Source organism: Chamaea fasciata, unplaced genomic scaffold (genome assembly GCF_029207755.1).
Source record: "Chamaea fasciata isolate MVZ Bird 193981 ecotype frontalis unplaced genomic scaffold, bChaFas1.0.hap1 SCAF_23, whole genome shotgun sequence".
NCBI classification, from domain to species: Eukaryota; Metazoa; Chordata; class Aves; order Passeriformes; family Sylviidae; genus Chamaea; species Chamaea fasciata.
Genome location: NW_027094108.1, coordinates 6,302,184 through 6,314,349, shown reverse-complemented (window position 1 = coordinate 6,314,349; position 12,166 = coordinate 6,302,184). Strand labels below are relative to the sequence as shown.

Below are 12,166 nucleotides of genomic sequence, written 5' to 3'. Positions count from 1 at the left end.
AGAGATGGGGTCTGCACTAGAAAGAGGTTTTATTCTCATATATAATTATTTAACATTTCACATTAAAGCAGAACAGGGGCCTTCACCTCGTCAACGTGTTCATTTTCCTGATCAGCTGCATCCTGAATCACGGGGTGTGCTGAGGGGCCGGAGGGAGGACTAAGGCACGGGTGTGGATCCTACAGAGCTTCACTGATTCAGGAAAACCCTCCAGCCCTCCAGCCGTGGATGGGAGGGCAGGGTGGGCAGCTCCTCTCCCGAGTCTCCAGCAGCTGTGCCCGGTGTCCCAGCCCTGCCTAGCGGAAGTAGTTGGGGCAGTCGTGTGCGCTCAGGTTCCAGGCCTGGTCGAACGCCTGCACCACGGCCGGCAGCAGCGGGCCCTCCTCGCTGTAGTTGAGGTTCTGCTCCAGCTGCTCCAGGTTGGACATCCCAATGATCACTGCATCTCCAAGAGAACCCTGGGAAGAGATGGGAGGTATCGCTAATCCCAAAAGCAAGTTCACCTCCCAGGCCACTGTGGGCCAAACAAAGCCTTTCTTCCCACTAAAGAACATCCAGGAATTAGGCAACTGACACCACAAATTCTGCTCACTAGGCCAGGACATCCCCAAGTCACTCCAAGCCCTCAGAAGCTGCCAAAAACTCTTTATGATGGGCTACAGGAACATTTAGGGGACATCAGGAATATTAAGCATCAGTTTCCTAGCCCAGTGAAAGGTGAGTTCTCTCCTTGCAGGGAAGCCAAGACTCCAGTAACTGGCATCTCAAATCTTCACTTGAAGCTTCCCATTCTAACCACATGGGATTCCATGGGGAAAGGCAGAGCTGCCTCACTCCTGCTGCCTGGCAGAGTCTGTACAGCAATAGTCACTTTGGAATGCCACAATCCCACAGGATTAAAAGACACCTACACTGAAACTGCCTTGTTTGTGTGCCATGGCAGCAGTGCCCAGCTCAAGCTCTCACCTGCAGTTTGGAGTGGTTGTAGAGCCAGCGCAGTGCAGCTGATGCCAGGCTGGGTGCAGTGGAGCCATAAGCCTCTTTCAGAGCTTTTTCTACCAGTTCAATTCCCTCAAAATTGTGTTTTTTCCAGTACCTGCATGAAAAGAAATCATTCTTATTGCCCTTGGGACCTCTAGTCAGTGGTATATCTATATTCCAATCAAAAGGCTTTCAGGAAGCCTCATACAACTCTTTGTAGCTTCTGAAGACTTCTGCAATCTCCCTTGGGAGCTGTGAGGAAGCTGAGCCTAAAATCTGCCCTGCAGAGCTCAGTCACACACCACAGCCCCAACCACGTGTGCTGACATAATCCCAAGCTTTGGTCAATTCTGCTTCCTCTCAGCTGACAATTAGAGTGTTTTTTTAATGCAGCCATTCCTGCTCATCTGTCAGCTGAGAACATACCTGTCCCTGTAGGCCTGAGCCCAGTCATTCCCAAAGAACCTCCCAGTGGGCTGGCTCGTGTCTTTGTCCTCGTACTTGTACTTGCCGGTCAGCAGCCCCCCTGCGAAGGAAGGGAGCAGCAGGTTTGGGGGTGGGCTGGCTCTGCAGAGCCCTCACCCCACAGGTTTCACCCCAAAGCCTGGCCTTGCCCCCTGTACCTGCCAGCGGGTTGTAGGCGTAGAAGCGCAGCCCAAAGTGCCTCAGGCAGGGGAACAGCTCGGCCTCCACCTGGCGCGTGGTCGCGTTGTACATTCCCTGCACGGGGTGGCAGACAGCCTCACACAGAGCTCAGGGCACAGCAGCTGCCTCTTCCCACCCCTCCCTGGCAACACCCATCCGAGAGAGCAGCTTCAGCTCACACAAGGTTATGATTTGCTTAGGAACAGACCCGTTGACGGACTGCAAATAATTTCAGTTCCATGCCAGGGGAGTTGCTGACTCCAGCAATGAACACGCTGAGCTGTTTCTGAGCAGTGACCCCACTCAGCTTCCTGAATTTCCTCACTGAAAGGGTGCTCAGGCCTTGGAAGGGGCTGCCCAGGGAGGTGTTGGAGTGCCCATCCCTGGAGGTGTCCAAGGAAGGCCTGGAGGTGGCACTCAGTGCTCTGGGCTGAGGACAAGGTGGGCATCAGGCACAGCTGGGACTGGAGGTCTTTTCCAACCTCAGTGACTCTGTGACTCCCCAGACTAACTGCAGCAGACTCCCTCTGCGTTTATAACTGGCACACTGGGGCTGGTCCTAGATTTGGAGAGCCCAAATCCAAGCTTCCCCCCTCCCTCACCTGGTACACAGTTGGCATCACCCAGTTGTTGTACTTGCAGATGGTGCAGATTTCTGCCACCTCCCACGCAGCGTAGTTCGACAGGCCAAGCTCTTTAAACTTCCCCTGCAGAGGAATAAAAGGGAATTCAGCTCTGGTGTTTCAAAATTCATCTGGATCCAGACAGCACAAGATGAGTACAGTGAAAAGGACAGCCACCAAATTTTAGTCCAGGAGGGTTAACCCCTATCCACCTTTTCTGACAGACTATGAATTATTACGACATAATAAAAGTATTCCTCATTTTCTGTTAATTTGGAATTCACACCTTCTAGTTTAAATGGTATAACCAGATAAACAAAACCCAGGAATTCTTTACCCATTACGAGCACTAATCTTAACCCAGACTGTTAACAGGGCTGGAAGCAAAGTTCAGATGTTCCAAGAGCTCTTGGGAACAAAGTGCACTACATGAGCACACAAAGAGCAGAGGCTGCTCAGCTCTGCCCTGGGCTCTGTCTCCTCTTCCCAGAGCTGCAGACGGGCACAACAAGCAGCCCTGGTTTAAAAAAAACGCAGTGGGAAGGAGGGAATCAAGGATTGTCCAGGCTTGGACGCTGCACTTTACCTCTTTGTGCAGCTCGTTGCAGGCACGCAGGGTCTCCTCCACCGGGGTGCTGTGGTCAGGAGCGTGGAGGTAGAAGAGCTCCACACTGCTCCTCTGCAGCCTCTCCAGGGACGTGTCCAGCTGGGAGCGCACGCTCTCCGCCTTCAGCGTCTTCCCGTCCCACGGGTTGGCCTTGGTGGCCACTTCCACTGGCAGAGAGAGAAGGAATGAGCAAGGATGTTTCCACCTTGAGGAGGGGAGTGGGGATACGGGACATAACCCAAGTGTTTGAGGTGTCTCAGGGAAGGTGTCTCTCCTCAGGAATCCCATCAGCCTGGCAGGGGAGGCTCTTCTCTGCAGGGACTGAGGGTCTGCCCCAGACAGGGAAGGTCTGCTCCTCAAGGGCCGGGCGTCAGCACTAGTACAGGGATCCCTTCTCCTCAGGCATGGCATCAGCCTGGCAGGGAAAACTGCCAGGGGATGGGCCTGGGGCAAGTCCCTTTTCCTCAAGGAGGGAGTCGGCTGGGCAGGGAAGATCCCTCTCCTCAGGGAATGGATGCTGGAGAGGGCCCTTGTCCTTGGGGAGAGTCTCAGACTGGCAGGGAAGACCCGTCTCCTTCCCCAGGGAAGACCCTGCTCCTCATGGAAGGAGTCCTGGGCAAATCTCTTCTCCTCAAGGACAGTGTCAGTCTAGCAGAAGACATGAGACCCTCTCCTCAGGGAAGACCCCCCTCCGCAGGGCACGGTTCCCAGTAAGATCCCTCTCCTCACAGAACGAGTCCTGGCCGAGTCCCTTCTCCTCAAGGACAGTGTCAGCCTGGCAGAGGGGACTCTTCCCCTCAGGCTAGCCTCCTCTCCCCCGAGCGCAGCCCCGTCTCCTCAGCCACGGTTCCCGAGGCAGCCCCTCTCCCCCGAGGGCAGCCCGCCCTCCGCCGCCCTACCGGGCTCGCTGCCGCCGGCCAGCAGCGCGCCCAAGATGCGCTCGGACTCGCCGCCCGCGTACATGAAGGCGGTGTCGACCAGGCGGTACCGGCGGCGCAGGAAGGCGCGCAGCAGCTCGGCGCTGGCCTCGGGCCCGGCCCGCCGGCCCATCTCCATGGCGCCCAGCACCACCGCGGGCCGAGCCCCGCCGGCCGCCGCCATCGCCGCCCCCGCCGCCATCGCGCCTGCGCGGCCCCGCCCCGCCCCCCCCGCCCCGCCCCCCGCCCCCCCGCCCCGCCCCCCGCCCCCCCCGCCCCGCCCCCCGCCCCCCCGCCCCGCCCCCCGCCCCCCCCCGCCCCCGCCCCGCCCCCCGCGCCCCGCCCCGCGCCCCGCCCCGCGCCCCGCCCCGCGCCCCGCGCCCCGCCCCCCGCCCCGCCCCCCGCGCCCCGCCCCGCGCCCCGCCCCGCGCCCCGCCCCGCGCCCCGCCCCGCCCCGCCCGGCCCCTCACACGGCGGGGCCGGAGCGCAGCGTCCGCAGCTCGGGAACCGGCCCCGGCTTTGGGACGGGCAGTGCCCGGAGCCCCGGGGAGCGTGCCCAAACGCGGCGACTTCGTGAAAAGGCTCCCTGATTTCGCGCTGGGGCTCTGTGAAAAATCGCCGGTTTCCGGCAGTTTCCTGAGAAAGCGGCAGGAGCGGGGAGAGCGGCGGGTTTGGGACAGCGTTAAAGGAAACCCGGCGGAATTCGCCAGGACAGCAAAGGGAACTGGGCAGGATTTGGGACGGCGGCAGGGTGAACCCGCCGCGTGGCTGAGGAGTTGTGGATTTGCAAAGGAAGTCAGCCCGAGTTTCAAAAAGAGCGAGTTTTGAAGGAAAAATAAAGTTTCGGACCGCGTCGGTGAGGAGGCGAGCGCCGGTGCTGCGAGGACAGGTTGGGTTGGATTTCCGCTTCTTTTATTTATTCTCCCCACTCCCCCCCCCCCTCCGCTTTTTTTTTCTTCTTCTCTTTTTCTTTTTTCTTCTTTTTTCTTCTTTTTTCTTCTTTTTTCTTCTTTTTTCTTCTTTTTTCTTCTTTTTTCTTCTTTTTTCTTCTTTTTTCTTCTTTTTTCTTCTTTTTTCTTCTTTTTTCTTCTTTTTTCTTCTTTTTTTCCTTCTTTTTTTTCTTCTTTTTTCTACTTTTTTTCTTATTTTTTCTTCTTTTTTTCCCCTTCTTTTTTCCCTTCCCCTTCCATTTCCTTTTTTCCTTTTCTTTTTTTTTCTTCTTTTCCTTTTTTTTCCCTTTCCTTTTCTTCCCCCCCCCACCCCTTCCTTTTTCCCCTTCTTATTTCATCTTTATTTCTTGTTCTTTTATTTGTTTCTCCTTTGTAGCCAAACCCTGCCAGGCTGGCAGCAAACCCAAGGCCGGTAAAGGTGTATTATCCACTAACGATCCATTTTTCCAACATGAGCCAGCACCCGGAGGATTCCCAGCCCTGTCCATCGCACAGATCTGTCGTTCCCCAGTGTTATCAATTTTTCCCTGTGCTATTCCCTTTTCCCCAGCGTTATCCCCGCGGTTCCATGGCTGCGCGGCGCTGGAGGGGTCTCCCCTTTGGGAATGTCTCTGATTGTCCCAACGGCTCCCGCTGGATCATGGATGTGTTCAATGAGTGTGCCCAGGACAGCCGGGATGTCGCCAGCGTCATCCTGGGGCTGGGCTCCATCGGCTGCTTCATCGCTGCAGCCTTCCCGTGAGTATCGATCCCAAATCCCGGAGTACCGCTCCCAAATCCCTGGGTTCCACTCCCCAGTCCCAGAGTACCGCCCCCCGAATCCCGGGCAGCCCTTCCCGGGGGATGGCAGAAGCCGAGCTGCCAGCACAAGGTGCTGGAATTGTTTAATCCCCGCCGACAAAAGCAGCGAGGGCTGGGCAGATTTCGGGGGTGGCCGTGGTGTTGTTGCTGTGCTTGGCAGCCGCAGTGTCCCACGTCAGGCACGTGCGGGGCCGGCGGGACAGGTCACACTGCAGGAATGTCCCCAGCAGCCCTGGAGTGCTCGGAAGTGCTGACACAAGGGTGGCAGAGGGGCACGTGAAGGGTCACGGTTCTGTTGCAACCAGCGGGGAGGATCCTGCAGCTGGGATCATCCTCCCTGCTCCTCCTACAGGGCACTCGGTGAGCACCGGTGGGGCTCCGGAGTTCCGCCTGGGGCCAGGAGAGCGTGTGGCCTTGCTTTTCCTCCCGTGACTGCTTTGGGATCCGCAGGAATCCTGGGGATGGCTCCCAGGTAGCGCTGACCCAGCTGAGGGTGATGTTTGTGCCTCTGCCCAATGCTCCGCAGGCAGTTTTACCAGGCCTGCAGAACGGGCATCATGGACCAGGCTCTCTCCATCTATTTCCTGCTGGGATGGCTGGGCGGAGACCTCCTCAACCTCATCGGTTCCTTCCTGGCTGATCAGCTGCCCCTGCAGGTACCGGGGCCGGGCTGGCTCTCAAACACCGCGGCTCCGGGGAGGAGGGAGGGGCCGGGAGCTGCTTTATCCAGCACCGGGAGCCAGAGACACAAACTGCCCGGGGTGCTCCCTCTTTGCCCCCAGAAATGCTCCCCTCTCCCATCCTGGGCTTGCTTCCTTTTCCCCCCGGGTGTGGTCCATTCTCTTCCAGGGATGCTCCCTCCTTCCCCCGTGGGGATGCTCCCTGTTTTCCCTTCTCTCCCAGGGATGCTCCCTTCTTCACCCCGAGTTATTCCTTTCTCTCCCTCCGGGGCTGTTCCCTTCTCCACCCCAGGACATCCCGTCTCCCCCAGGGACCCCGGGAGAGCAGGGAACATCCCTGTGGGAGCATCCCAGGTCCCCGCGGGTGTCCCCAGCACGTCCCCTCCCTGCAGGTGTACACGGCCGTTTACTACGTGCTGGCAGACCTGGTGATGCTCTCCCTCTACTGCTACTACCGGGTGAAGAACGGGGGCAGAGCCTGTGAGTCGGGGCAGGGCTGGGGCCTCTGCTGCCCTGGGCACTGGGAACAGAGAGGGGGCATCCCAGGGGGCTCGGGGAGGTTCCAGGCACAGTTATTAGATGCCTCTTATTGCTTCTTGCTGGGTTGTTTTGGGTTTTTTTTCCTTGTGTAATTTGAGCCCCTAGGAGAGCCAAATCCAACAAACAGCTACAGGCTGGGCCTGGGGCTTCTGCAGACCCTGCGACCCCCACCACAGTGTCCAGGCTGGAAACAACCCCCCCGTGAGCCTCACTAGGCACAGAAATAAATAAATCCCCCACAGTTACGTGGTGACTCCACCTCGGAGCTGGGAACCACAGAACACCTGACTCAGGCAGTGCTGGGAGGGAAAGGGGGAAGTTTTCTGACTCTTGGGGTTAGTGCTCCAGCCTTGACGGGGAAGTTCCTGTGTGTTCAACTGGAAGTGAAAAGGGAACCTGAGCAGTCCTTGCAGGGTTTGAACAGTCAGAGAAAACAGAGAAAATCCCTTTTCCAGCACTGTTGAACCCTAAACAGGCTCCTTGGGACTGGGATAATAAATAACTTGGTAAAGACATGAAAAGTTATTAGCCAATTGGTATTTGACCCATCAGATACATAGTTTTGTTAAGGTGGAGAGCTTGTTTACTGAAGATAATCACTAAAAATTACTGAAAAATAATAAATTACTACTAACGAATAAGCCACAGCAGGGCTTGCTCTGGCAGGGATATGAGAGTGACTTAAGACAGTGAAATCTTCTAGTGGGGATCAAGAGACCGAGATAGGAGCAGTTTCCTCCCTGATAAGGTACAAGCTGGGCACATCACTGGGAGATAAACCACATCAATCACCCACAGCAGCCACTGCCCCATCCCTTGGTGAGATAAGGGAGAGTTTGGAGGTTTCTTCGCCCCAGGAGGGTCCTGGCACCCCCGGGGCTGTTGGGGTTCTCCCTGATCAGGCTCTGTGTGACTCCTGCAGTCCCTGCTCCCATCAACGCAGCCTTTGTGTTCCTGTCCGTGGGGTCCCTGTCCAGCCTCTCCCTCCTGGGCAGGGCCAGCTCCGAGGATCCAGGGACCTTCAGAGGGAGGTCTCTGCTCTCAGCTCCCGGGGATGAGCCTGCACCAAAGGTGAGCCACTTCCTAAATCTGGGAGATGGGATAGAGGCCTGGGTGGGGATGTCCTGCTGGATGCTGTGATCCCAAAAAACCACCCTGGACCCCGCCACGTGTTTTGGGATTAGGGGCTGTTCCTGTTTTAGGACCAAATTGTTCTCTAGGAGACTGTTACAGCCTAGGAAGGTGACACTAGAAAGAGAACTTTTCCCAAGATTCCTCCAAAATTCAGGAGCAGTTTGCTGCAGGATTTCAGACATCTCAGGGCATTTTCACTTCCAACTTCAAGCACTTCGATGGGCCTGCTCAAGAGTCAGCAAACCTCACATTTCCCACAGCTCTGTTTGCAAACAGACTTTGGCTCAGGTAGCTGCATAGGATGGACGGTCTCCAAAAAAAAAAGTGGTTCAGGAAATTTGAAAGACTTCACCCCTTTGATTCTTTCTCCAATTATCCACATTTCTATATATTATTGAAAGTCAAACAAGCAAGAAAGTGCAGCAAGGTAACTCGGTTGGCTGAAACTGCAAGTAGGTTTGCAAAATAGTTTTGCTCTGGCAATAGGAAGGGACCTCTCTGGGCAATGCAAATAAACCCAATTCCTGTTATAACAGATTGCACTGGGTATTTTCCTGTGGCAAAGTGAGAGATAATGATCAGTTGTAATTATCAGCGGGCTGTCAGAGGAGGGGAGCTGGGCACACACGGGGCTGGGTGGCAGTGCCGGGGCTCTGAGCACAGGGGCTGTCCCTGTCCCTGTCCCTGCCTTGCAGCCTTTCTCCAGGACTGAAATCATTGGATTTACCATCGGCTCCATCTCCTCCGTGCTCTACCTGTGCTCCCGAGTGCCCCAGATCTGCACCAACGTGAGTGCCCAGCCTGGGATTCCTCATGGGTCACTCCAAGGGGCCTGGGGGGGTCTCCTTTCTCCCCAGGAGCTTCTTTCTCCTTTCCCCTCAGGGGTTTCTCCTTTCTCCTCTTTGCTCTGAGGTCCCAGGCCCCATCTCTGATCATTCCATAAGGGACTATTCCTCTGTATTTATTTTTCTCCTCTCTCTTTAACCTACCAATATTATGAGGGTGGGGCTTTCATTTTGTCTTTTGAACAAGCCAAAGGGGAACTAAGAGACTCTCAGCATTGAGTCACCACTTCTCTTTTTTTCAATGCTGGGGGAGAGGATGATTAATATCACCCTGTAGAGAGATTTAGGAGAGCTGCACCCAAGCTTGTATTAATATCACCTTGTAGAGAGATTTAGGAGAGCTGCACCCAAGCTTGTATTAATATCACCTTGTAGAGAGATTTAGGAGAGCTGCACCCAAGCTTCTCTCCTCTCCCTCTTTTCCCAGTACAAGAGGAAATCCACCAGTGGGGTCTCCTACTCCCTCTTTGCCCTGGTGATGCTGGGGAATTCCCTGTACGGCCTCAGTGTCCTCCTGAAGAACCCGGAGCCGGGCCAGGGCCAAGGTGATTACATCCTGCACCACCTGCCCTGGCTCGTGGGCAGCCTGGGTGTCCTGGCCCTCGACGTGGTTGTATCCTTTCCCCTGGGCTGGCTGGGATCCCATCCTGCCAGCAGGGCCCTGCAGGGAGTGGAGCAGGCAGGGCTGGGGTGATGCTGCTCCCTGGGTGATTCGTGGTGTTGCACGGCTGGGGAACTCCTCAGCCCCTGGTTTGCATTGAGCTCCTTGTCCCGTTCCCACCTGTCCACTCGGGGTGCTGACACCCAGAGATCCTCCCTGTGAGTGTGCAGAGCCTTGACCTCTCCCCAGATCTCCTTCCAGTTCCTGGCATATCGGAAAGGACGGCCGGGAAGCCTCGAGGAGAGGGATGCTCTCCTTGCGGAGCAGGATGAGAGCCCAGAGAGCTGACAGAGGGCCCTGCCCCGCAGGGAGAGGAAGAGGAGGAGGATGCACATGAGGAAGGCCTTAGGACTGGGCAGGCCAGCCCTTCCATCCAGGTGGCTCCTGGCAGAAGAGGCCCCAGGCCCGTGGGTGACACATTGGGCTGCCAAGGCGGTGGCAGAGGATGCTGCTGGGACACCTCGTGCCTCTTTGATACCAATGATGCTTTCAGGATAAAAGGGAATTTTTGGATACCTCAGTTGCTCTTCGCTGCTCCAGTGCCCCACAGCTGAGCCTGGTCACTGCTGTGTCTCCAGAGGGTGATCTGGAACTTGGTGCTGAAGAACGTGGGGAGGGGACAGGACCTGCCACAGACATGAGCACCACTGTGACCTCGCAGCTCTCCCCTCAGCTCCTTCTGGAAGACACACAGGGCTGGATCCAGTGGGGAAGGAGCAGCGCAGCCAAAGTCCACACCTATTTTAATTAGCACGGCTCTCCCATCTATAAAACACATCCATCCCCACCCGCCTCCCTTGGTTTCATTGTGCTGCTTTACCTGGCAGCTCCTGCCTCTTTCCTAATGTCTCTCACAGTCCCATTTCTCTGACTTCTCATTTTTTGCCTCACCCACGTTTTAATTGCGCGGATTCCTTGGGGAAGTTGCTCCGTAGCTGTTCCCAAGCAGAAGAGCTGCCTCTGCTTGCTCTGGTGTTCCGTTCCTGCCCTCCCTCCTTGATGAATTTATCGACTTGATGAATTTATCCTCAACCTGATGGGTTTATCCCCAGCACTGTTGAGTTCATCCACTACACTGATGAGTTTATCCCCCTTGGGGCCCTGAACTCAGCACAGTGCTCCTTCACCAGGGAAGGAGGGGAAGAGGAGCGCTCTGGGACAAGCTGTGTCCCCACCAGGGGCGGAGGTGCAGCCAGGCTCCCTCCCGTGTGCTGAGCTCTTCCTGCTGGGCATGAGCAGCTCAGTCTCCCTGGGAAAATGAGGGAACCAACCAAAGCATGGAGACCCTTCAGGAAAAACTATCACAGCTTGGCCTTGTGAAAACAAGAGCTTTTCTCCTGCTGCAGTTGCTGTCAGCTCCTCCTTTTGCTTCCCTTTCCCCTCTCCAGCTCCCTTCCAGATACCCAGCATCGTGTCCCTTTTGGCCTTAGCTCCATTTACGATTCCTCAGTCAGTCCATGGCATTCGTCCTTCCCAAGGAAGTTAACTCTGCTTTGTCCTCACATTGAGGACACCAATCCATGGTTCCACAGCTCAGCCTGGATCTCACATTGGATGGGATTCCAGCTGCTCAGTGCCCAGCAAGCTGCACCAGCAGGTTCAGTGAAACACAGGGTGGGCCAGTACTTGGGACTGACCCAGCTGTTTCCAGAAAGAAAATCTATTTTTCAGTCTCTCTGAGCCCCTTGAACCAAGTGAGTGGGGTTTTGCTGGATTAATTCATGATTCTGCCCCTCGAGATTCACAGGCAAAGGGGCTGCTCACCTCACCCTGAAGCCAGCAGCATTTCCTTTCCTGTCTTTCCCTGGGAACTGTAAAACAATTCATATCCAGTTTTAATCCAAACCACGAGCAAATCCCTCATCTCTGCCACTCACAAGGCTAAATAATTGTCACATACTGGCTTTTCCTAAACTTGGACAAAGAACTTCTGCCATAAGGAGGAAAGAACACACATATCTATGTATCTAGACATTTACATATATCTGTCACAGTCTGTCCCCACAGGTGTACCTGTACCTGCACGAGTTAGGTACAAAGCTGATTTACTCTGACTTTACTCAGGCTGGGCAGGATGGAGCAAGGCGAGCAGCTGCACACGGAGCTTACACACCCACAGCCACCTCAGGGGTGCTGGGAATTCTCTCCCCCAGGTTCCCATCCCTCCAGGTCACTGCTGCAGCCCCGTCCCCGTGTTCAGGATTTTGCAGAGGCAAATGTTAAAGCGGAAACAACCAGCCCTGAGGGAGAGGGTAACTGAAAACCTCGCCAGGAGTCTCCCCCTCCCAGGCTCCAGAGATTGCACAAACTTATCTCCAGCTTCAGAGAAGGTTTGTGTTGTGTTGGGACAGAATCATGAGACAGCAACCAAGTCCCAGAGTGTTCCCCTGGTGGGGGATCCTGTCCTTTTCTGTCCTGCAGGAGCTCCAGGACCTTACTCAGGCTCTGGGTAAACCCTGGCCACGTGCAGGAGTCTGGGTGGGACACAGGTCATGGCAGGAAAGCAAATTAGAGCACATTAATTAATCAGTGTTAATGCCAACAGTCCCCCCTCGCCGAGCGTCACACGGAGGGCAATTCCCAGAGCCGGGGGCAGGAGGAGCCCGGCAGATCTCCCTGTGCTTCCCCAGGATCAGGTTGGGTACAACCAAAGCCTGCAGCAGGCAGGGATCCCAAAGCTGCGCCAGGAGCCTGTGGCCACCAAGGGCCCAGGAGGGGACGCTGGGGGAGGTCACAGGGGACACAGGGAGGGGCAGCAGGATGTGAGGAACCACCCGCCCCA

General features: G+C 56.0%; 2 protein-coding genes across 4 annotated transcripts; one reads left to right on the top strand and one right to left on the bottom strand.

The window, feature by feature from the left end:
* Positions 1-10: 10 nt before the first annotated feature.
* On the bottom strand, positions 11-3,975 carry AKR7A2 (aldo-keto reductase family 7 member A2). Its single transcript, XM_066203056.1, has 7 exons — positions 3,756-3,975; positions 2,836-3,023; positions 2,229-2,333; positions 1,605-1,701; positions 1,408-1,507; positions 967-1,096; positions 11-458 (listed from the first exon to the last, which is right to left on the bottom strand). Exons 1-7 carry the CDS (start codon positions 3,973-3,975, stop codon positions 297-299), a joined length of 1,002 nt encoding a protein of 333 aa, XP_066059153.1. The 3' UTR covers positions 11-296.
* A 279-nt stretch (positions 3,976-4,254) lies between these two features.
* On the top strand, positions 4,255-10,870 carry SLC66A1 (solute carrier family 66 member 1). Of its 3 annotated transcripts, none has more exons than XM_066203085.1 (8): positions 4,255-4,662; positions 5,274-5,461; positions 6,051-6,180; positions 6,597-6,684; positions 7,667-7,815; positions 8,574-8,666; positions 9,151-9,336; positions 9,574-10,870. In XM_066203085.1, exons 2-8 carry the CDS (start codon positions 5,292-5,294, stop codon positions 9,670-9,672), a joined length of 915 nt encoding a protein of 304 aa, XP_066059182.1. In that variant the 5' UTR covers positions 4,255-4,662; positions 5,274-5,291; the 3' UTR covers positions 9,673-10,870. The 3 variants fall into 3 exon arrangements, with proteins under 3 accessions (XP_066059182.1, XP_066059181.1, XP_066059180.1); XM_066203084.1 differs by having other exon boundaries at positions 5,100-5,461; XM_066203083.1 differs by lacking the exon at positions 4,255-4,662 and having other exon boundaries at positions 5,045-5,461.
* Positions 10,871-12,166: the final 1,296 nt, after the last annotated feature.